The sequence below is a fragment of the Tasmannia lanceolata genome, unplaced genomic scaffold, assembly GCF_043159265.1.
Source record: "Tasmannia lanceolata isolate RefF3 unplaced genomic scaffold, GAP_Taslan_0.1 ptg000013l, whole genome shotgun sequence".
Classification (NCBI taxonomy): Eukaryota; Viridiplantae; Streptophyta; class Magnoliopsida; order Canellales; family Winteraceae; genus Tasmannia; species Tasmannia lanceolata.
The window spans coordinates 28,018,711-28,045,069 of NW_027518690.1; the positions used below are offsets into that span (position 1 = coordinate 28,018,711).

At 39.0% G+C, this 26,359-nt stretch overlaps 1 protein-coding gene across 1 annotated transcript in view; it reads left to right on the forward strand.

Moving 5' to 3' along the window:
* LOC143891119 (uncharacterized) overlaps positions 1–26,359 on the forward strand; it is a 222,512-nt gene that overhangs the window by 190,756 nt on the left and 5,397 nt on the right. The window contains exons 3-4 of the mRNA XM_077395760.1: positions 2,847–4,194; positions 25,409–25,494. Coding sequence (XP_077251875.1) covers positions 2,847–4,194; positions 25,409–25,494 — 1,434 coding nt within the window. The remainder of the gene's footprint in view (positions 1–2,846; positions 4,195–25,408; positions 25,495–26,359) is intronic.

Genomic DNA, 26,359 nt, shown 5'->3' on the forward strand with positions numbered 1-26,359 from the left:
CCTTAGTGATGATAGAATTTGTTATATCCGAAGTGCCTTAAACATTTGGAGTGCGGATCAAATTAAAGAAATTGCCAAATAAATACTTTGTGTCTTTAACCAGCTTATCTATATAGTATTTATATATATAATCTTTGTTTGGTAGTATCTGCATGAATGAGATGTCAAATTTTAAATCTTAAAAATCACTCAATTGATATTCTTAGCCTTCTTAGTTTTCTAAGTTGGAGAGGTATCTTCACTTTAATTAAAATACCTAACATTTTGACATATGTCAACATCTCGATCATGAACAGGTATATGTGCATTACTTGGTTATATATTTTTATACCATAAGCATTGATTTAGGGGGAGTTATCTACTCCTAAATTTATTTTTACACCCTTTCTGTCGATGACAAAAGGGGGAGAAGGTTTGAAATTGATTATCTATTCAAATTTACTATATGCACCACATGCTTATAACTTGTAACATTTATATGTGTGCATATATTGAGGGGGAGTTCTAGTATTCACTTGCCTACTATGTCACTCCACACACACCTCATAATCAATTTTGTTTGTCATCATCAAAAAGGGGGAGATTGTAAGCCCAAGGGTCTACTCTCCAATCTTGTTTTGATGATTCTAAACATAATTGATTGTGTTTTTGAATACTAATCAATTTGCTTTGAAGTGTTGTGTTTAAGATAGGATTGATCGTTGAAGAAACCAACACTCAACTTGGTCATGCTTGAAGATGTACCAAACAAGAGCCAAAGGAGCTAAGTGTAGCTCACATCATCACTCAAGCAAGCATCCAAAGATGGAAGATCATTTGAAGACCAAAGCTAAAGAGGGATCGAAGAGTGCATAGGTATCAGTGTACATCCTTTCTCTTTAGAGTTTCAAGTCAAGGCAAAGTATTTTCAAAGTGTTTTCAAAATTGTTTTTCAAATAACACTTAAAGAACTTCAACGGTTTAGTGAATGCTTATGTGGTGGACCAACATGTTGGGACCCTCATAAACATTCCAAAATTATCATAGGAGTCAAGTTCCAAAAGCCAAAAATCACACATCAAAATATCAGATTTTTTAGGCTTCTCGGAACTCCGAGATTTTTCTCAGAGCTCCGAGAGTTTCCTCGGAACTCCGAGAAAAGGTCCAGTAGCGTCTGGACATTTTCTCGGAACTCCGAGAAAATTTCTCGGAACTCCGAGAAATGGTCCAGTAGAAATTTTATTTCTTCTGGCCGTTGTCTCGGAACTCCGAGAATATTTCTCGGAACTCCGAGAACCTTGCGACAGCTCAAAAAAGAGCCGTTGGGTTTTGATTTAAAAGTTGATTTTTGTTATCTACACCCCCAAACGGTCATATTTTGAGGAGAGACTATTTATACAACATCTAGAGGATTATTTCCTCTCTCTTGATCATTTGAAAAACCCTCTTAAGCACTCAAGCTAACTTGCAACCTTTTCAAGCTTAAGATTTTTGGTTTTCCCAAACTTGCCTTTCACTTGTGAACCTATTGAGTTTGGATATTTTAGAGCTATCACTTGCAAATCTTTGTTGAAGAGCAATCAAGGAACTACAAAGGGCATCAAGCTTTCAAAAAGAAGCCAAGCTATCAATCTTTCATATCTTGTATAGGTGGCTAGGGCATTCCGTTTTTAATTCCCTAGAGAGCAACCGCTTAGAACTCGGCGGAGAAGGAGAGTCTTTGTAAAGGTGTAAGGGCATCCTTGTTTAATATCCCTTGGAATTGTAACCGCCTCGGAGCCGGGCATCGTGGAGGTCTCCAATAGTGGAATCCCTCAAGTGCGACCTTGAGTAGAGTGGAGTAGGCCGTTGGCCGAACCACTATATATCGGTGTGTCATTTCTCACTCTTGCATTTCCATTATTGCTTGGTTTGGCATTTCATTTTGTTCTTCAATTATATTTGCACTAACCAAATATTTAATTAAGTGAAGAAAAATTCCAATTAGGGTTCATAGGTAATTTTCAAAAGGCCTAATATTGAGTTAAATTCAATTCACCTCCCCTCTTGATTATTTCTGCATAGATTACCAAACAAAGCAACTTCTTGAATCCATGTGTCCTAACGGTTTTACATCTTTCACGGATGAGGCCGCGGCATGGAACTTCTTACTTGATTTGGCAGAAAAAACAAGAGAGTGGGAATCCACTCAAGATGGTGAGAGAGCCACTTCAAGTAAGGGATTTCTAATAGAGGGTGCCGTGGCAAAAGAGGCCCATCTTGATAGCCTTATCAAAAGGCTAGAAGCCATAGTTGTTAAAGGACCTTCACAGGTCCATCAAATTGCACATAGTGTTCATATGTGCAATTGGTGTCAAGCCACGGACCATGTCATGGAAGAGTGCCCAACTCTTGCTAAATTTGGTAATTCTAATGAAAATGCAAGTGCCATGTTTTTAAATAATCCATATAGTAGCACTTATAATCCGGGATGGAGGAATCATCCCAACTTTTCTTGGAATCAAGGGAATTATCAAGGAGGGCCATCAAATTTCCAAGGTCAAGGCCAATTTGGCCAACCTAGGCCCACCTTCCCTTCTATGAATGTTCGACCACCCCTAACCACACCTCCACCTTTTCACAACCCAATTTTAAATAATGTTTCAAATCAGCAACCACCGGGTTTTCAAAAACAAGGGGAGTCGGCGCGCATAGCTTCCTTAGAAAAGAGCATAGAACTTCTCACTAGCACTTTCATGACAAGCCAACACAATATGGAGAAGCAAATCTCCCAACTTGCCATGGCTTTGCATGAAAGGGAAAAGGGGAAGATGCCAAGTCAACCCATTCCTAATCCAAGGAACGTGAATATGAATGTGAATCAACAGGTACCGCCGAATCAGTTGAATGTCATTCAACCAATTCTGCCGCCGCAAGAGCCCTCCAATGAATGTAATGCCGTATATGCTTTAAGGAGTGGTAAAGATTACCACAAGGAGGAGGTCAGATCTAAACCTTCTATAGATCCACAAGATACATCCAAAGAGGTAAGAAAAGACTCTCCTCCAACAGGGTCGATTGCGGAACCCAAACAGGTAAGTGAAGAGCAGGCAGTTTCTCCACCTGCAAAGGAGTATGTGCCTAAAGCTCCTTTTCCAAGGAGACTTGCTAATAATAAAAAGGTGGATGCCATGGATAAAATATTAAATGTGTTTAAGCAAGTGCAAATTAACATTCCTTTATTAGATGCGATTTCCCAAGTCCCTACTTATGCCAAAGTGTTGAAAGATTTGTGCACACAAAAGCGCACAACTAATGTGCCCAAGAAGGCTTTCTTGGCCGCAAATATAAGTTCCATTTTATCTCAACAGATGGTGGCTAAGTATAAGGATCCGGGATGTCCCACTATTTCTTGCACTATTGGTAACACTAAAATTGAGCATGCTCTTTTAGATTTGAGTGCTAGTGTGAACCTCTTGCCATTCTCTGTATATATGCAATTAGGACTAGGAGACCTCAAACCAACCACCGTCACTCTCCAATTGGCGGATAGATCCATAAAGACACCTAAAGGGATGGTTGAGGATGTTTTAATTAAAGTAGGAGATTTTCTTTTTCCCGTCGATTTTATCGTGTTAGATACGGAACCTGTTGCTAATATCAAGGATCAAATCCCTATCATTCTTGGGAGGCCTTTCCTTGCTACTAGCAATGCTCTCATTAACTGTAGAAATGGCCTAATGAAACTCTCCTTTGGTAATACTTCAGTAGATTTCAATGTGTTTCGCTTAGGTAAGCAACCCAATTTTCATGAAGATATTAATATGTTGCATGCCTTTCCTGAAGATGTTATGACTAATTTTGACATCAATTTTGATGCAGGTTTTCAAGAATGCTTGGATGCACTAGGAGATGATGAAGGATATGATTTCTTTTCCAAAGCTTTTGCTATTCAAGACGTAGAGCCCGTGGGACCATTAGCCAAATCGCTTCCAAAGCCTTCCATTGAAGAGGCCCCACAGCTAGACTTGAAGCCACTCCCTTCTTCTTTACGTTATGCTTTTCTTGGTGATAATTGTACTTTGCCTGTAATAATTGCTGCGGATCTAACCTCCACTCAAGAGGAGGAACTCATTAAATTGCTAAAAGAAAACAAGGAAGCCATAGGGTGGACAATGGCCTACATCAAAGGAATTAGCCCTTCGATTGTGCAACACCACATCAACCTCATTGAGGGTTCCAAACCTTCAAGGGAACCTCAAAGAAGGGCTAATCCTGTGATGAAGGAAGCCATCCAAAAAGAAATTTTAAAATGGTTAGATAACGGGATCATATATCCCATATCGGATAGCCAATGGGTGAGTCCCGTTCAAGTAGTGCCTAAGAAGTCGGGAGTCACAGTTATACAATCCGCCACCAATGAACTGATTCCTACTCGTATTCAAATGGGGTGGCGGGTTTGTATTGACTACCGAAAGCTTAATGCCGCTACTTGGATGGATCACTTTCCTTTGCCTTTTATTGATCAAATGTTAGAAAGGTTAGCGGGTCGTGAGTATTATTGCTTTCTTGATGGATATTCCGGTTATAACCAAATTCCCATAGCTCCTGAAGATCAAGAGAAAACGACATTCACATGCCCCTTTGGAACGTTTGCTTATAGACGCATGCCTTTTGGGTTATGCAATGCTCCAGCAACTTTCCAAAGATGCATGATGAGTATCTTTTCTGACATGGTGGAGACCTTCTTAGAGGTTTTTATGGATGATTTTTCTATTCATGGCTCCACCTATGCCGAATGTTTACATCACTTAAAATTGGTCTTAGAAAGGAGTAGAGAAAAGAACCTTGTCCTCAATTGGGAAAAGTGTCATTTTATGGTAAAAGAGGGCATCGTTCTAGGACATGTGATTTCTAAAGAGGGAATTAAGGTTGATAGAGCCAAGGTGGATCTCATTGTCCATCTTCCACCGCCCAAAAGTGTGAAGGATATTCGATCATTTTTAGGCCATGCGGGCTTTTACCGGCGTTTTATAAAAGATTTTTCTAAAAATGCTAGGCCTCTAACCAACTTGTTAGCAAAAGATCAAAAATTTGAGTTTTCCAAAGAATGCTTCGATTCTTTTGAGTGTTTAAAAAATGAGTTAACTACGGCTCCCATCATTCAAGCACCAAATTGGGCCGAACCGTTTGAAATTATGTGTGATGCTTCTGACTTTGCCATAGGAGCCGTTTTGGGCCAAAGATTCAATAAATTACCGCATGTCATCTATTATGCAAGTAGGACTCTCAATGATGCACAACTCAACTACACCACTACGGAAAAAGAATTTCTAGCGGTTGTGTTTGCATTAGAAAAATTTAGGTCCTACTTGATTGGATCGCATGTGATAATTTATACCGACCATTCGGCAATCAAGTATCTCGTTGGAAAGAAGGATGCTAAAGCTCGCCTCATTCGGTGGGTTTTACTTCTTCAAGAGTTTGATTTGGAGATTAGAGATAAAAAGGGTACGGAAAACTTGGTTGCCGATCACTTATCTAGACTTCCTAATGCAAAGAATGACGAAGGTCCAATTAATGAAAACTTCCCTGATGAGCAATTGTTTGCTATTTTTAGTGAGCCATGGTATGCAGATATTGTGAATTACTTGGTTACAGGTGCTACACCGGATCATTGGTCCAACCAAGACAAATACCGGTTTCACTCACAGGTAAAGTATTTCTTTTGGGATGATCCCTATTTGTTCAAAACTTGTTCGGATCAAATTGTCAGACGATGTGTGTCCGATCATGAGTACCAATCGATTCTATCTTTTTGCCATGATCAAGCCTGGGGTGGCCATTTTAGTGCAAAGAAAACCGCACACAAAGTTTTACAATGTGGTTTCTATTGGCCTAGTCTTTTTCGGGATTCTTTTGATTTTTGTAAAGCTTGTAGGTCATGTCAATCCTTAGGAAGAGTTACTAAGCGAAATATGATGTCCCTCAACCCGATCTTAGTGGTAGAAATCTTCGATGTGTGGGGTATCGATTTTATGGGCCCGTTTCCAAATTCATTCGGGAATTTGTATATTTTACTTGCAGTAGATTATGTTTCAAAGTGGATTGAAGCAATTGCTTGCAAAACCAATGACCACAAGGTAGTGGTCAAGTTTTTAAAAGAAAACATCCTATCGCGCTTCGGTACTCCTCGTGCGATCATTAGTGATAGGGGTAAACACTTTTGTAATAGACCTTTTGAAGCCCTTATGAAGAAATATGGTATTACTCATAAGTTGGCTACCCCTTATCATCCTCAAACGAGCGGCCAAGTGGAGGTTTCAAATAGGCAAATTAAGCAAATTTTAGAGAAGACAGTGCATCCAAACCGCAAAGATTGGTCCATTAGATTAGTGGATGCCTTGTGGGCTCATAGGACGGCATTCAAGACTGATCTTGGTCAGTCTCCTTACCGCCTTGTGTATGGCAAAGCTTGTCACCTCCCGGTTGAATTGGAACATAAAGCTTTTTGGGCTATTAAGAAACTAAACTTTGATTTGTCTTCTGCAGGTGTTCAAAGGCGATTACAACTTTCTGAATTGGAGGAGTTGCGCAATGAAGCGTACGAGAATGCAAAGATCTATAAAGAGAAGACAAAAGCTTTTCATGACAAACATATTTTGAGAAAATCATTTCAAGAGGGCGAAAAAGTGCTTCTCTACAATTCAAGATTGCATATCTTTCCAGGTAAGTTAAGATCCCGTTGGGATGGACCATATGTGGTTAACAAAGTTTTCTCCCATGGTGCGGTTGAGGTTCTAAATCCAAGCAATGGTGAGATTTTTAAAGTTAATGGTCAACGTTTAAAGCCGTTCATTGAGTTGTCACAGCCGAATATGGAAGAAGTCATGGATCTCCATGAACCTTCCTATTCCAATTCTACTTAAGAAAATACGGTACGTACCCTCCTTTCTATTTTTAGTCCTCATATTTTTGTTTCTATTTTTAATGCCTTGAGGACAATGCATAAATCAAGTATGGGGGAGTAGCTTTTGGAAACTTTCTTTTCTAATCTTTTCTATAGTTAAAGTTAGAAATTTTCTTTTCCTTTTGTTTTTGGTAATTTTTCAAATTAGAAAGAACTTGGTATTCTTAAAAAGAAAGTTGTTTTCCTATTTTAAGAAAGAAAGTTTGTGGATATTTTAATTTTTGAATTTAAAAAATTAGAAAGAATACTTTCCTTTCTTAGTTTTGTTTTCTTTTGGAATCTTTCTTTTAAAAGGATTTGAATAAGAAATAGAAATAGAAACTTGCTTTTTATATGGTATGGATAAAAAGGAAAGAAAGGTTGAAACAAAAGAAAGAAAGAACGATTTTTAGAAAGTTTGCTTCTTGATTATAGTTTTGATTTGTAGCCTTTTTGACTTGAGCTATTAAGTCTGAAGGGTTTTTATGCCTAGTTCCTTAAAGCCAACTGGCTTGAGAGCAACTGACTGAAAACTACATACATGGGTCAATTAGAAAGCTTAATAAATCAAAGCATTGCACGTAATCAAAGGTAAAGTTTGGACTCATATGCATCAATGTCTATGACATATGCAAATTAAAGATTAGTCGGACACTGCTTAGTAGCCTGGGTGTCTGGTGCATGCCCTGCATTACAAAAAAAAAATGAGTTCTATTCTTAGAAACTATAGGAAAAGTTGAAAGTATGGTGGACCATATAAATTTGTAAGTTTTCTACGAAGTTTCCGAATCAAATTTCTTTTATGGTACGAATTACATCAGAGACAAGTTTAAGGGAGCAAAGTAGGACAAATTCAAAAGAGGATTCCTTGATTAAAATATTTTTCTAATTTTTCCGACTTGGGATAGGATGCAAAGTTTAAGTATATAGGTATTCTTGTTCTTCTATTTTGAGTAATTTATCAAACAAATAAAAAGGATTAGAAATTTTTAGCTTTATTCTATAGTGAGATTTGGAAAGAAAAGTTTATTTTTAGAATTTTGTGTGTATATTCACTGCAAACACTCACGAGACAAAACTCGTCCACTAGAGTAACCTAGGGGTTCAAAGGCTTGTTGCACCTGCTAAGTGCAATCGTGATTCCTACGAAAGTGAGTTAGGTTTATTTAGTTTTTGTTTTAGTTTATTTTCTTTTTTGTTTGCTCGAGGACAAGCAAAGCTTAAGTATGGGGGAATCTGATGAGCACATTTATGTGTGAATTGTAGGTGTAAAAAGCATGCATATTTCATGTTTAAAGCGGTGCTACTAAGGTATTTTATTTGTTTTTGGTGTTTCAGGACTACTTTCGGATTTTCACGGAAAATGGAGCTAAGAAGAAGGACTTTCAAGGAAAGTAATCAAAGCATGGAAAATCCTAGCCGAAATTTATTGGTGCAATATCTTTGGCCAAATTCACTTGTGCATCGTATGGGTTAGTTTTGTTATTGGCACCCTCATTTATTTTTACACACTTAAGGGCTTGGATTTTCTCGCAAGCAATTTGAATGGTTCGGATCAGCTATGGACATGATTTAGAGGGCGCACTTGATTACTGTCATGGCCCACTAAATGGATGGATTCTACGACCCACACTATAGACTGATCCTAACCATACAATTCAAATGCATGGTATGGTCCCACTCTCTCTTACCATTCGGCAATCACACATGGGACCAATCTAATAAATCAAATTTCATGAAGGGACCCATGTATACTTCAGCCCAACAAGTAAGGCCCACCATTTCTCAACGTTAATGCCTCATAATGGGTTTCTATTCTTGGGCAAAATACTAAATACGAGAGTTCCAGAGGAGAGTGTAGTTAGGTGTGAACTTGTGAGTGAATATGGCAACTGACATTACCCTCTTCATTTAAGATTCTATCTTAGGGGATGTTGCCTCTAATTGGTTGTGGAAGGAACTAAGGGGAGGAGTGTCGTTACTAATAATGGTTTGAACATTAATAGCAAGCAATGGATGTGTCACATTTGGGAATTTGTTAGGGTCGGCAAAGCATGTGATGAGGCATGTACGTATGCATGTTAACACATGTGCATGTGAATAGCATCTCACAAAACAAATTAGGCAACTCTTCAAATTCGTCCAGCAATGCATCTACCCCTTTTTGGTAATTGTATAATATAATACAAGTGGGACCCGCTTGCGTCTTATTTTAGAAATGCATTCGGATTTCTAAAGATATAATACAAGTGTTCAGCCAACTTGGGAGGGGCCCACCGTATTAATTTTGGAGCTTCCTATTCAAGGGAACTCGAGCATTTAAGTGGGCCCACTATTGTTTCAACACAATTTCGTTCAAAACCTTATTATAGTTACAAGCACCTCATGGGGTCTCACTCTCTCTCTCTCTCTCTCTCTAAGCAAAGTGTCGGCAATTCTTGTTCTTGCCTTTAGAAAGTTCCCTACTTTATTCAAAAGTAGACGGGTGGCAATTTTATCTCCGACCACTTGCCCAAAATGCCATGTTTCATGATTGGCCTCTTTATTTTAGGAAATGAGATTATATTTTTTTCTTTGGAAAGCTATAGAGTGGAAGGAGGGATTCTCAATTTAGCTATCCTCACTTTGCACTCGTGGGAACAACGGCTTGGAATAATTCAATCGAGATAGCATGTTGCTGAAATTGACGTGTTGGATGATTTTTTTTGGGTGGTTAAAATAGCAACATCCACATGAGCTGCCATTTTCTTTCTTATTTTCTTCCTTATTTTTTTTTGGCTAAAGGAGTTGTTTTTAAAATAAGAAAGTTGTTATATGAGGACGATTAAGAAAGGAGTGAGGTGTTGGTTTTCTTTTATCCACGAAATTAAATTTCTTGTTGTTTCTTTTCCTAGAGGGAGGAGAGAAAAAGAATTATAAATACCATTACATATGAATGAAAACTCCCTCGAACATTTTTTTTGGCAATCTTTTTCCTCTCTCTTGCTTTTTCAATTCTCAACCACTTTTGTTCCACTCTTAATTTCGCCCAATTCTCTTTCTCATTCAAAACCGAACAACCCTTGCTTTCTCTTTGGCCATTACTTTCTTGCTCTTGTTAAAATTATTTGTGGAAGTGTTTGGTGTGTGCTTTCTCTTTCAATTCAAAGGCTCGATCCGACCGTCCACAATTCGATCTAAGGTGACCCAAGGCTTGAAGGAAGGCGATCAAGGTTTCAACTGTTGCGAAGAGGAGAAAAAGACTAAGTGTTCTTTAATTTTTGTTATTTTTTTCAAATCTAGTTCAATGTATTTTTGTTTAATTTCAATTAAAAGAGAAAGTACTTTGTGTTGTATTTTACTTTTCAAGTTTTTAATGACAATTCTCTTCTCTATTCTCTCTATTTTCTGTGTTTCTTTCCCCTTCTTCATGAGTAGCTAAACCCACTATACTTAGGGTTTAGATGAAGCTATGGGGAAGGAGAAAGAGAAGTAATTAAAACAAGTGGCTTATATAACAAATTATGTAGGATTTTATTTTTGTACTAATCCCAATCATCTATGCCATTGGCTTTCCCCTTTCGTATGGATGATTGTTGATTAACAAAGATTAAATTATATATAATTAATATAAATTAGAGGGTTAATTCAATTAAATACTCATAAATAATAACATCTTTTAGATCTTATTATTTATTGACTGTTTAGTTGGATTTTCAACCCAATTCAAAAGTTGTTTTAATTAATCAATTTAATCCAAACCCATGGTGGATTCTAACCCTAAGTAATCTTTTATATTGAATTAAGGTTTTTACACTATTCCAAATTACTTTTGCAATTTTCCAATTTACTTAGGCCCTTAGAATTTAGTTTTAAAATTAAATTAGATAAGTAGTTAATAGAGATCATTAAAATTTGGTACACTTTGCCTAAATTAGGATTTTAAATCAAAAAGATCTTAGTTGAATTTGATTCTTAGATTGAATAGAATATACGCTTATATATAGTGTTGGCTCCGAGGTCTAAGTCCACGAAAATCCTGAGTCCATTCCAGGCAACATTATATCATAGCTAGTATTATAATCGGTAAAAGAATAGGATTGACAACTAGATTTCTCTTCCCTGAGTTCGACCCGTATTTACACGATCCGTGCACTTGCGGTTATTTAATATTTCAATCACCAAGTAAGCATGAATACGACTGTTCCTACTTTCTTTTTTTGAGTCTTTCGCGCTGCCAACCAAGGCCCCTTAACGCAGCGAAGGGGTGCTACAAGTGCAAGAGCCTCAAAATATAGCTTAGTAGGTGGGTATGCTATGCTAGCCTTATTTCAGTTATCAACAGACTTGCTCCCGTGGAAAAGAAAATTTTGAAAGCACCTTTCTCGTGTACAGCCCGAGTCACTCTTAACTATGATATTACCACTTGCCATTTACCTTAGTGTTCAGCCAATCACAATGATTGGCAAGGCCGGGAGAGTCAGGGCCCTCCCCTTCCCTAGGGGAGCTCTTTCACTTTGATGCTTTGAATCCGTGCACGGAAGGCCATCATCCGCCAGAGGAGAATGGCCGAGTCTCATCCTCTTGGGCCACTCCACATCACACGCATTCCTATCCGACCCCTGCCCTTACTAATAGGGGGCTAAAGCGACTACAGACACTAAAGCCTTTCCCTTACTAGTAGGGCCTCTTTGACGGCACTAGCCCCAGTACACTAAGAAATAGGGTGCCTCGCAAAGGAAGGGGACACGGCCGTGGCTCACTACTACTAAGCTCCGCTCCTTGTCAGGAAATTGGTCCCTGAATTCGAAGATTCCCCAATGATCGGGAGGATTTCCTTTCCCTGACACAACGATCTACTCCAGCCGGACAGAAAGGAACGGAACGGCGGTCTGCAGTTTTGGGGTTTCGTCCTCCTTTCCTTTGTCAGTGCTGTTCACAAAATCCAGACTACTTGCTCTCTTTCTTTTCTTAATGAACCATTGAGTGAATCGGTACAAAATGTAATCGATTCATTGGTGAAGAAAAACCCAACTCCTCGATCAAAGCTATCCCCTGCTGGTCTCGTCCCCGCGAGTGAGTTTTGCTGGTCATAAAGAGACGGAAACCTGGGAATCCGTTTTTTACATTTTATGACTTTATGATTGTCTCGGAGGCGAGAAAGGGAACAGATAAACAAACTGAAAGGGATTGGGGTAGATAGGTGGCATCGGCATATCCAACTACTTTTCGACCGGCCCCTTGGTAGTTTGCTTAGGCTTCCACCTCGCCCAAGTGGTTCATGCATACCTTGCTTCAGGGGGTTGGATCTTCTATCCAAGCTAGAGAGACGAGTTAGATACTTTATAGACAGCTGGTGGACTCATTCGCTGGCCCACTTCAATATCTATCTGTCTTTCGATTCATGTATATGCCATTTTTGACATATATTTTGCTATTCCGCACGAGTGCGTTACCAATCCCAACCCCGGCTAACCTATTTTTCTTAACTACGCCATTCATGAACCTTTTACCCTTAAACAATGGGAGTTATGTCCTAATCCCCACGTTTATGCCCGATAGCAGCACATGGGGAGAATGATTGGACCTAAACCTTTATACAGGCTTGCCTCTTTTCCGGGCTAGCTCGCAAAACCTAGACTCCCATGGATCACTTGGAATTGGAAAACGTTCGTACGTTGCTAACCTCTTATTCTCCTCCAATCTCCAAGCTCTTCTTGAATCGAGGAGTTTGAAATCCCACTAGGCAACCCAAGAGGGGGGTGAATTGGGTGTCTTTAAAAAAAAATTATCCCCTTTAAAAACTTTTGTAAGATTAGTTTCAAAATCTTAAATGAATATCCTCTCTTAGACCTTTTGTCAAACACTTGTTAGATGGCTTTTGAAAATCCTAGTTGATTATTCCCTTTTTAATCTTTCTATGAAAATACTTGGTGGTTGATTAAAGATTGTAAATCCCACAACAAGGTAAAAGAATTAGATGAATGGTTTCTTTTAGACCTTTTATCAAATACTTGGTGGATGGCTCATGCAAACTTAATTAACAAGATTAAATGGGCTAATTAGCAAGGTACTAGATAAGCAAGTTAATTAACATTGCTAACTACTCACTCAATTCTAAGTGTATAAATGCAAGCACAAATAAGATTGAGGGTGAGAGAGATAAATACCACACAAGACACGCGAAGATTTATAGTGGTTTGGTCTTAACCCCAAGACCTACTCCACTCTTCTCAAGTTTTGTCTCCTTGAGGAATCCACTATCTTCCAAGGAACTTAAATACGGCATTTCTTTCGCCTTGTACAATCCGAGCGTCCAAGCTCCAAGGGTCTTAAATACGGCGCCCTTTGTTCCCATGAATCATAAGAATAGGTAGATGAGGATCTAGATGAACAATTACAAGAATACATAGGCACACAAACATGTTTAGCATTCATTTCTTGTAGGAATTTATTTTCCAACTCAAGATTTTTTTTTTTCAATCTCATTTCTTCAATTTCCATTTTCAAGTGATTTATTTCATGAGATGGGAATGTTTTTACTTCATCTTCTTTTTCCATCAAGATTTTGAGTTCCTCAATTGATTCAAAATTTCTCTTTTCAAGAATATTGTTATCTTTAATCAACTTCTTTTCTTCATTTAGCAAATTTTGATAGTCATTTTCAAGGTTTTCAAATTCCTTAGAAATTGAGTTGAGAGAGTTTTTAAGTTTTTGATTCTTGGAGACTTCAAGATTTAAGGCGTTATTTAGTTTCTCACATCCATCAAGAAGTTCTTTAATTGTAAGAGGCTCATCCATATCAAAATCATTATTTTCTTTATTGTTGTTTTCTAATGCCATACAACATTTAACATTAAAAATATTTTCAAGTGAGGTCCATATTTCTTTGGCGTTTTTACAATTAGCTATTTTCTCAAACATATGAGAAGATAAGGCACAACATATGGCATTCATAGCTTTTGAGTTCAAGCAATATAATCTTTTATCATGTTCACTAATTTTCTTAGATTTGGAGTTTAAGACATAATTATTTTCAATCACTTTCAATAATTCACTATCTAGACTCTTGAGATAAGACCTCATATGGATCGACCAAGATCCATAGTTGGTTCCATCAAAACAAGGAAGTCTAGAAGCCATTAGGTTACCAATATAGATTTTTTCTCTTGAAGAAATTTGAAAGTTCAAAAATCTATATAAGAGCCTTTAGCTTTGATACCAAGTGAAATCCCACTAGGCAACCCAAGAGGTGGGTGGATTGGGTGTCTTTAAAAAAAAATTATCCCCTTTAAAAACTTTTGTAAGATTAGTTTCAAAATCTTAAATGAATATCCTCTCTTAGACCTTTTATCAAACACTTGTTAGATGGCTTTTGAAAATCCTAGTTGATTATTCCCTTTTTAATTTTTCTATGAAAATACCTGGTGGTTGATTAAAGATTATAAATCCCACAATAAGGTAAAGGAATTAGATGAATGGTTTGTTTTAGGTATTTTATCAAACACTTGGTGGATGGCTCATGCAAACTTAATTAACAAGATTAAATGGGCTAATTAGCAAGGTACTAGATAAGCAAGTTAATTACCATTGCTAACTACTCACTTAATTCTAAGTGTATAAATGCAAGCACAAATAAGAGTGAGGGTGAGAGAGATAAATACCACACAAGAGACGCGAAGATTTATAGTGGTACGGTCATAACCCTAAGACCTACTCCACTCTTCTCAAGTTTTGTCTCCTTGAGGAGTCCACTATCTTCCAAGGAACTTAAATACGGCATTCCTTTCGCCTTGTACAATCCGAGCGTCCAAGCTCCAAGGGTCTTAAATACGGCGCCCTTTGTTGCCAAGTCAATGAAGAAGAAGATTGAAGCACACTCTTTAGCCTCTTGAAGGCTTGATACAATGTAAAGCTCACAAGAGTCTCTCAAAGATAATTACAAAGATAAGCCTAGGTCTAATCCCTTTAGATATTCCCAAATTGAGGCACAATGGTGTTCTCCACTCTCTAATATGTTTACAACAAGTTTAGGAATGAGAGAGATTGGTTCACATGCTTAGGGAACCCATATATATAGAGAAAACCGAAAACTAGCCGTTACAAGGGCATTTCTGTAATTCTGGGCAACTTCCCAACGGATCTATTTCAGGGCATTTTTGACATTTTCCAGATTTCATACTCGGTTTTGTAAAATTCATATCTCACTCGTTTCCCGTCGGATTTCGACATTCTTAGACTCGATTTGAACGGAAATAATGAGCGCTTTCTGTTAAAAATATTTTCAAAAATATTTTAAAATGTTTAGGATCAGTTATGATAGGATTTATGACCTGATCTCAAAATTCAAGTGCTAAGTGTGCCGATTTGAATCTTTTGTAATTCTAAACTATCTATGGCACTAGCGCTTTGGTCCACGGGTCTTTTTCTTATATTCTAATATTGTTTGGGACCTTATTAGTTACTTGATTATGCCTCAACAAGGGATACCTAAGTGGGATTAAATTATACAATCTAACACAAGACTCATTACTCACATCTTCAACTTTAAAGCTCATCTTCAAGTCATGGTCTCTTGCATGGATCACTCCTTCAAGTTGTTGATCTCCAAGCTTTGGCCTTCATCGATCTTTCTTTGTTTGTTCAATGTTTTGAGAAGACTAATGTTGAGCTTTTCCTTGGTTGATCCTCCAAGGTATGATTGATCATTTGTATGCTCTAGCTCATTTGACACGTGTTTGGTTCATCTTCAAGCATAGGTCATCAATGGTGTGTGCTAGCATGGATTAATCTGTGAATTTCTTGTCCATACCACAACACTCAAGGCAAACAATTAGTCCATAAAAGACTAATCAATTTGCGTTTGTTAATCATCAAAATAAGGTGATTGAATGAATCCATGGGGAACCCTTAGGCTAACAATCTCCCCCTTTTTGATGATGACAAACCAAATTGATTAGAGAGGTGGGAGGATCCTCTTATGAGGATTAGATAAGAAAGATGAGTGTGACTACTCCCCCTCAACATATGCATAAGATAAATTTAACAAGTTTTAGCATACATGCATATGGATTATGGACAATCTAATCAATTTCATACTTCTCCCCCTTTTGGCATAAGCAAAAAGGAAGGATACACAATTAAGTACAAAAGTAATCCATCAAAGATTTTTAATCAAACTAGATGCTTCCCTAGCTTCTTATCGTGATTTACCAATTAAAATCAAAGTACATATGACATGATAAGAGCATAACAACATAAGAGATGAATAAACTAATACAAATCAAGCTTATGTTAGAAAAACAAAGAGACATACCAATTTAGCACAAATTTTAGGATATATCTTGGTATATATATAAATCCAATATAAATCTACCCTATGACCCATAATACAATATTAGATTAGCAAGTTAAGGCTTATATTTTACTTATCATGAAAGAAAAATATCAAGATTTAGATCTAGCATGATAAGCCCCCGAATTTTTTGAATTCCTATTAGAATCTTATCATGAAGAGATGGATGAAATAATGTTGAACCCGTCATGATAAGCAAGAATAGATATTTTCAAGTTAAAAACGTTCTCTGAAATTGACATGCATAGAAATGAGCATTTGATCATAATATAGTATGACAGACAAACTTATCATGAAGTGAAATGACATATGATAAGCAATCAAATCCATAGGAACTAAGATTAACAATTTCAGTTCACTCCTATGAATGAATATCTAAAATGATATGCAATTCTTAGCTCAATTAGAGGGGATATGTTTGAATGGACAATGTGAGCATCTCATAATGACCCATATAAACATGAAGATAGCAAAGATTAGCTCTCTCCCTAGGTCTATGTCATTGGCCTTAGGTGAAACCTATATGGCAAGGCATGATATGACACAATAAGCCAAAGGAATGAAAGTGAGTACATGGCCAACAAAACTTATTCTTGGAATAGATGATAGCACATTCGATTATCCACAATAAGTATGAAGCCTAATAGGATATGACCTTAAAATCTAGGCAATGGGCTTACTTTTCTTAAACTCAAAATACATATACAAGCACAAGACAATCCCAAAACAACCCATATGAAGCAACCATGCTCCAAATGAATGCACTTATCATATGTAATGAAGTATACATATTAAACAACATATGATAAGATGAGAAGGACATATATTACATATATAATACCCCCTTTGTTAGAAACTCATACAAAGTATGAATCCAAAGGGTTGTCCAATACATAGTTACCAAGGGTTTTTGGATATATTTTCCAAAAGATACCGAGTTAGACTCGACCCTTGGGCTACAATGACACTTACTCTCTAAGTGTCGGTTTATCATGATCAAAATGATAGCCATAGTCTAGCTCATCATGATAAACAAGCATAGCACAAAAGATTTGCAATTTTTGGCTCATGCTCCCCCTAAGTGTGATATTATTTTCTACAATTTCAAATTTTCTTCTCTAAGTATATATAGCATACAAACAAGTTAGGGAGATCACACAAATACATATATCTATTCATGATTGAGATGGTGGTACAAGGCCAATTGATTAAGTATTTTAATTATTGTGAAGGTACCGACTCCCCCTTTGGTCAAAGTGGGCTATGGGCTCCAATTGAGTAGCTTTTAAGGTTAAGGTTTGATATCTCAATTATGTAGATACTACCAACCAGGGGTGATAACTATAGATTATTTAAATATACCAATTTCGATCAATTCTATAGGATTTAGACATAGAAGAATGGACAATAAAGTACAATATCTAAGAGAGACATCCATAGCTCATGAGTGAGAGTATACCATTATGGGTAATCATGAGGAAGATATAATTTATATCAAAACATCCATGGATAGTCTACAATGTTTGGATATAAAGAACATAACATATAAGGTGCATGGTCCAAATATTTGCATTTACATCCACAAACCACCAATATAAAGACAAGGCATTAGGCACAAAGTGCATAAGCCCATAGAAAACCAAAATGCGTGGGAGACATATGTTCCCATCACAAGGTATAGGGTATCAACCACCAAGGTGAAATATGCCAAAATAAGATACTAGATTCACAAGATATTTTCAATTTTACTTAAATACATTGAATCTAATCCATTTTTAATTTTTCCTACAAAATATATTCTATAAGATTCTAGGGATGGATCCAAGGACTCTAAGGATAAATATCAAGTTAATACCTTGGACATATGCATTCCAAAAAGGATTTTCAAGACTATATAAATAATTTATATTACTTGTAAAGAGCAAAATTCACATTAGTCATGAAAAAATATCCAATTAAAACCTTTGAAAATACATATATTTTGTAAGCCCAATGGTTCCCACCTTGGCATTCCCATCTTATTTTGATGATTCCAATACACAAGTGATTTATATCACTAATGTGTTTGTATGTCTAAGTTGTAGATTATAATTGTGCTAAGACAAAGATTGCTTGGATTAAGGCCAAGAAGCTCTCATTGAACCACATTATGAAGGCCAAAGACATCGGAGATCAAAGATGCATGAAGACTTGAAGCATCGCAATTGAAGATCGAAATCTCTTTAGAATGTATCGATCCAATCTTAGTTTAGGTGTTTAGAGGCATAAATTAAGTAAATAAACACACACCCTAAATGTTTAAGTGATTGTCCTTATGGTGTTCCAACACTTTGGAACCCTCATAACAATCCCAACTTAGTGTAGAGTTGGAAGCCCAAACAAATAAGAAACAGAATTGAAAATCTGTGGAAATTAGGCTTCTCGGAACTCCGAGATAATTCTCGGAGCTCCGAGAAATGGTCCAGTACCATTTTCCCAACTTCTGTTTCAATTCCCGAAAGTCCGAGATAATTTCTTGGAACTCCGAGAATAATTTCTCGGAACTCCGAGAATAATTTCTCGGAACTCCGAGAATAATTTCTCGGAACTCCGAGAATTTCTCAGAACTCCGAGAAAATCTCTCGGAACTCCGAAAACACTATAAATCTTAAATGAACATCCTCTCTTAGACCTTTTATCAAACACTTGTTAGATGGCTTTTGAAAATCCTAGTTGATTATTCCCTTTTTAATTTTTCTATGAAAATACCTGGTGGTTGATTAAAGATTATAAATCCCACAACAAGGTAAAGGAATTAGATGAATGGTTTGTTTTAGGTCTTTTATCAAACACTTGGTGGATGGCTCATGCAAACTTAATTAACAAGATTAAATGGGCTAATTAGCAAGGTACTAGATAAGCAAGTTAATTACCATTGCTAACTACTCACTTAATTCTAAGTGTATAAATGCAAGCACAAATAAGAGTGAGGGTGAGAGAGATAAATACCACACAAGAGACGCGAAGATTTATAGTGGTACGGTCATAACCCTAAGACCTACTCCACTCTTCTCAAGTTTTGTCTCCTTGAGGAGTCCACTATCTTCCAAGGAACTTAAATACGGCATTCCTTTCGCCTTGTACAATCCGAGCGTCCAAGCTCCAAGGGTCTTAAATACGGCGCCCTTTGTTGCCAAGTCAATGAAGAAGAAGATTGAAGCACACTCTTTAGCCTCTTGAAGGCTTGATACAATGTAAAGCTCACAAGAGTCTCTCAAAGATAATTACAAAGATAAGCCTAGGTCTAATCCCTTTAGATATTCCCAAATTGAGGCACAATGGTGTTTTCCACTCTCTAATATGTTTACAACAAGTTTAGGAATGAGAGAGATTGGTTCACATGCTTAGGGAACCCATATATATAGAGAAAACTGAAAACTAGCCGTTACAAGGGCATTTCTGTAATTCTGGGCAACTTCCCAACGGATCTATTTCAGGGCATTTTTGACATTTTCCAGATTTCATACTCGGTTTGTAAAATTCATATCTCACTCGTTTTCCGTCGGATTTTGACGTTCTTATACTCGATTTGAACGGAAATGATGGGCGCTTTCGATTAAAAATATTTTCAAAAATATTTAAAAATATTTAGGATCAGTTATGATAGGATTTATGACCTGATTTCAAAATTCAAGTGCTAAGTGTTCCGATTTGAATCTTTTACAATTCTAAGCTATCTATGGCACTAGGGCTTTGGTCCACGGGTCTTTTCCTTATATTCTAATATTGTTTGGGACCTTATTACTGACTTGATTATGCCTCAACAAGGGATACCTAAGTGGGATTAAATTATACAATCTAACACAAGACTCATTACTCACATCTTTAACTTTAAAGCTCATCTTCAAGTCTTGGTCTCTTTCATGGATCACTCCTTCAAGTTGTTGATCTCCAAGCTTTGGTCTTCATCGATCTTTCTTTGTTTGTTCAATGCTTTGAGATGACTAATGTTGAGCTTCTCCTTGGTTGATCCTCCAAGGTATGATTGATCATTTGTATGCTCTAGCTCCTTTGACACGTGTTTGGTTCATCTTCAAGCATAGGCCATCAATGGTGTGTGCTAGCATGGATTAATCTGTGAATTTTCTGTCCATACCACAACACTCAAGGCAAACAATTAGTCCATAAAAGACTAATCAATTTGCGTTTGTTAATCATCAAAATAAGGTGATTGAATGAACCTATGGGGAACCCTTGGGCTAACAGAGTTAAAGCTCAGCTAGGACAGTTCCTCTCTCCGATGGATGGGTGGGGAATAACATCTAAAACGACTTCTTATAAGCCTCTCCTAATTTGAGAGAGAGAACTAATCTGACGGGAAGGAGTTCTTTCTCCATCTCATCACTAGCAGTTGCGGTTTAGCCACCGATACCGGTGCGGGAGACAGAGAGAAAGAGCAGGGTCGGTCTATTCAGTCTTATTATTCCCAAACAGTCCATGGACTGGGCTCTTAGTCCTGATACTGAATGGGAGGCCCATGCTAGCTTCACACGGGAAGAAGTCTTACTACTATATAGGATAGGGCTTACTAGAGCCGGGCAGCCAAGCTAATCCAATGGGGGAGGCATGCTCTTTATGGATGGATGCACCAAAGATGGCCGGAGCAATGAAGTCTCACAAACAATAGTATAGAGTCAATCTAAATTGAACTAGGAATACTAGACTTGCTACTCTCAACAAAGGAATGCAACTAGAGGGATCCGACCATCAATGTTCGTTCTGCCAGACCTATGGATAACATGATCCATTCTCTTACCCTCCCCTGGTCTGAATGAAGAGATATCGATTGGCCCAGACAATCCACCCACCGGGGGAATGAAAACAAATGTCTTAGATTGTAAGAGCACCCAGAGAGATAGAATGTCGAACCAGAGGATCCTTTAGTTATGGTCGATCCTGAAGTCTCTGCCCACATTAGAAAGCTTTCGTTCCCAACTGATACGAGAAAAAGGAATCAGTGCATAGCTTTCACCGGCCAAGGGTAGGCAGTCATTCCAACTGAAGAGGCAGAAAGAGGGAGGGGATGGATAAGTAGGGATAAATGGGAAGGAAAGATGGGTCTCTGTCCGTCACTTCTCGATTCTTATTATTGTTTACTCCCCCAACTCAAAAATCTTGCTCTTCGATTCAGAAGGGGGCAGGGTTGAGATGGCCACAAAGGTCGATGTATGAGGTAGGGGAGAACCCAATGGGAGTGGTCCGGGACAAACAGAATCACAAAATCACTTTTGAGAGGTGATGTTTTACTTTGGGTGATGCCCTACTATTAGAATTTGGCTCCCAAAAACAACAACCAAAACTTCTGGCTGAAATCTTACTTTTTGAACTGAAATGAAAGATGGTTGTATCGGGTCGTCCGATTCCTCTCAATTTGTACGAGAAGGTGCATGGAAGAATGGAATGGGCTTCTTGCCAACAAAAACTTACGAATAAGAAGGTAGGACAGCCCCAGGGTTCAAAATGAACACTGAAAAGGAGAGGAAAAGAATGATTGTTAAAGAAGGATGGTTGGTGGGGTAGGGCGCACCTAAGCGAGCAAGGGAGCACAGCGTGAAGAAGCCCTCTCCCAAAGCCCCCTACACCGCCCAATAGCGGCCTACAGCGCAGGGCTCCACGTAGCAGTGAATCGTTATTCCGCCTTCGGGTTAGGGAATGGGAGTTTCTGTGGGTGTATATAATGATACTGACGTCGAGTGTGAAGTTTCTTTGTTTACCTGCCTTCTACTGATGTACTTGAGCGTCTTGAAGGGATTAGATTGCCCCGGACTCGCCGAAGTGCAAGTCCTTTCCCTACCGACTGCCCACCTCTTAGCAACCCAAGCACAGAACGAGGGATTTGCCCAGGCCGAGTGAGAGCGGAACGCATTGAGCCAAGTCGAGTCCCTTCGCTAGATTACCGGAATAGGGTATAAACTATATACATTCCCCTAGCTGCTCCTTCACTGACATTCCACTCTCTCCGTACTGAGTTTTCTCCTCCCCTCCGATCCCATTGGTTTATCCCCGTATGCCTCGCAATAGACGAGGTCTTTCGAGCTTTCATTTTTGCAAAGAATAGCTAAATCAAAGAATACAGAGAATAGGATTCCCCGCTCGGCGCACCACCTGACGAATCGGCACTCCCGTTTACAATAGCCCCCACATCTGAACCAAAAGTTTCGGTTCCTCCTGAGAGATGACAAAAAGATCACATTTCCCTTTCTTGCTAGCCAAATATACTTCCCTTTTTTTTAGTCAACGGCCCCGGCTTCTACCAAGTGATCATAGGCCGTAGGTGCATAGTCGCCTGAACCATCCGACGAATCATATGATGAGTGGGCACCCTCCGGCGTATCTGAATAAAGGTATGGCAGATTTGCCAAACTTGGGTGGGTGAGATCAGACAAAGCTTGCAAAAGTGGCCTTCTCCTCTCTGACAGAGAAGAGATTTTCCATCCTAAATTACGGTACGGGTTTCTAACTTCCTAAATTAGGATTCTTCCTGTACTAATTGATCAACTACGTGCCACCCACAAGCCCGATTGACGGCTGCTTTTTCATAATGTAATATAGGCAGGTCAGGTTTCTTGACCTACACTAAGATCCTTTCGGAGGACCTTTAATCCTATGCCCCCCCCCCCCCCCTGCATAGGCCCAGGAGAAGTTGGTTCGGGGCTAAAGGGAGCTTACACGTAGGGACTATCGTAGTTTTGTCACGCACTCATAAAAAACTGCAGCTTGCCATCCTTCATGATATGTCGATCATATCATTTTGCATGAGTTTTCCTGGTCAGACATTGCATAGAAGGGGCCCACTTTAGGGGACCCGCCATAAATTAAGGGACTGGCTGGGGTGAAGCGCTCCCCCAAAGGAAGTGGGGGATTTTTCAGGTGAACACACAGCTAAGGGAAAAGGCGTTCACTTACCTAGATACACTAATTTGACTCTGGGATAGGATATAAACAGAATAGGAACCCCTGCCCTTCGGAAGGTGGGCTTTTCATTCACTTTGATTGAGGTCTGTCCGGAAGGTGTCCCGAGACAAGACGACTCCCTTTTTGTCTTTCTGATAGACTGAAGCAGGAATCGTCCTTTTATTTTCCTTCGGCAATAGATCAAAATAGAGGCAACAAAGTTACCCTACTTAGATCCCCGGATCGCGTTATTGGATTAGCGGACTCCACAAGAAAAAGTAGTCGTACAAGGACGGCTTATCAGAGGCAATGGCCTTCGCCTACGTAAAAGATAGCCGTCCTACTAACATGTCTTCTACTGGGATTGGGTGTCTGGTGCTACCTTCTGCCAGAGCCCCTATTGGTTCAACCAACGGCTTGCTGCTCACCTGAGTGAGCTAGTGCAATTAAGGAAGCCGCACAATGCCAAATGAGGTCTCTTGGCTTCCCGTGTATTCATCTAAATCAGATAATGAGAAAGTTATGGACACGTTCACGAAACCGAAAGTCTTTCGATCCCCTGCAGTCAATGCCAATGGGTGTGCTTACGAGCTGGTGGCAACCGAATACCTTTCACACCTAACCCAGGCTTTTGCCAACAACCTTTCTTTCAAAATCCACTTGGTGAACCTAGCCAAAGTCTAGGAAGAGCTACAAAGGCTTCAAGAGATAGTGGCTCGAAGCATTAAGAGGAAATAGAAAGATTCGTATGAAGAGGTCCTCCACCCTATGATCCTTAGATTTGGAAGGAATGAGAGGGCCCAACATCAAAAGGTAGTTGAACCTACATAGCGAAAAGGGGGATCCCCTTACGCACGTGAAATCCTTTTATGCCCACCCGCCTAATGTGCTGAAGTGGTTCAAGATGATAGTCTTATGATCAGACTATTCCCAAGGAGCCTTACTGATCAAGCTATGGAATGGTTCTTCGCTCTCCCTAGGTATTCAATTCCATCCTTTGCCCCCCTTGTCGAAAAGTATTTAGAACGCTTCTCAGCTATCACAAAGAGGGAAATGTTGATTCAATCGGCCTGGGAAACCAACTCCAGAAGATATCTCTCCGATTCCACGGTCACGTTCCTTCTACTAGAGGGGAGGGGGAACTCTTTCTAGTAGCTCTCTTCTGTTATGAGAGAGTGGGCCTAGAATGCAAATTTATCTTTTGTCAAGAGGCCCGTTAAAGCTGTCTGATATAAGTAGGTACTGCGACCTATAAAAAGTTTCGGAAAAAGGCTTTCTTTTAGGCACTTTCTCTATTTAAAGTAAAGAGTGAATTCAGGAGTTCCAGGCAGGCGATAGGGGCTTCGGGGGGATAACATGAATCGTATAAGCCTGAACCGCATTAGTTATGTGCTTCCCCCTTCAAGAGCTGGGCTACTACCCTAATCAAGTTCTTCCTAGCGTATAGTATTGGACAGATTGAGTCTTTCTCTAATATAGTACCTTATAGTTAGATTAAGCATTAGGTGCAACTTCTACTATAAAGCATTCAGTTAATCTCTTCTCTTTCTGTCTTCAAGCTTCAAGCTTTTGCCTAGGAGCTCGGATTCCAGTCCTATCGTTAGAGGACAACATAGTTGGAATCTCTTCCTGTGGCGAATAAAGGAAGAGAAGGGGCTCTCTAATGCCCTATGTGTACGATATGATGCAAGCAAGGAATCCAACCTCAAGCTAGGAATCTTATTAGAGTGATGAAAGTCAGCCTATAAGATGAAACCGAAGATACTAAGCCTGGAATCAGTCTCTCTCTATGTAAATTTATCTTTACCTAGAAGCCCTGTGAAAGCTATCTGATAATTACTTTTACATGGGTCCATCGCTGATGCCAACATTTGCCTTTTTTCATATCTTTATGATATGCTATCTTCCTTTAGCCAGACTTCTTGCATTACGGTGATCAAGAGGAGGTAGGTCTATCCTTTCCTTAAGAATGAAGTCTGGATACTGGCTCTTTAGGACTGATAGTAGCTGCTCTTCTGGTAGTATAGCTGGTAGATCTGCTTATGCTAGCTCTCTTCTTTCTTATGAGAGAGATTCGTAATAGGGGCATTTCTCTGTAAGAATAAGGCCTGTTACAGCTATCAGATATAGGGGATTTACTTCACCTTGAATAACTATCTCTTATGGCTTTCTTTTCAGCCGCTTTCATATTTCATTAAGGTGACGACTTGAATGAAACTTCAATTGTTGATCAGAGAAAAGGGAAGACCTCGATAAGGAAGAAGAACAAGAGCTACAGCGGCAGGACTCTCTGCAAGTGGAAGGTCGCATAGGGGCTAAGGTCAGCATTCCTGTATCATTGACGCAATCAATCAGTGAAGCGATTTACTTAGATGAAAGATATCTTCTCCCTTTAATCTAATCAGGCTATTATTTCTGAGTAAGGCACTCTCTAAAAGAAAGGTAAACAGGAGTTAACGGCTGGTTAGCCCCTTATACTATAAATGAATTAGTTAAGCTCTTCCTTTAATGAAATAGATCCCCCTTCTCTGAAGAGCACTCTAGTAGAGAGTCTAAGGAAGTGAAAACTCGCTCGACCAACGAGAGAGGAAGTGAAAGGCAGGTGCATAGGGGCTCTCAGAAAGCTCTTTCCTTTATACCAGAAGGAAGATGGTCGAGGGAATCAGTAGCTAGAAGACTCCTTTGGGAGAGCAAGCTTCAAGATTCAATCGGCTATATATCCGCAGGACCTGCTCGTGATGTTGACTAAGGAACGAATTCTCCAAGTGCACCCTCTGCGTCCCTTATTACTAGTCTTGTTGGGACTGCGGAAATGAGAGGACTCTTCAGTGTCGATGTCACTGCAACCAAGGTATGTGACCTCCAAAACCACCACTACACCCCGTCGCTATACTTTTAGCGTTCCACAATATCCATCTTCTAGTCAGCCTCCTATTTAAGGAAGTCAGTCCATCCCATCCAACGAATAAAACAACTATCTATCTCGTACCCTCTTCCCGCCTTGCCTTGGCTTCTTAGCCTATCCTGCCTCTCCAGCTGCCAGTAGTTCCATGAGTAAGGGGTTCACCCCATCTTTACGTTTACGTGCCTATATCACGAGTTTACAGCTCTTATAGGCTTCCTCGCGCTGCTTTCAAATGCAATGATTGGGCCCCCTAGACCTGAGGTCTTCACTTCAATTTCTC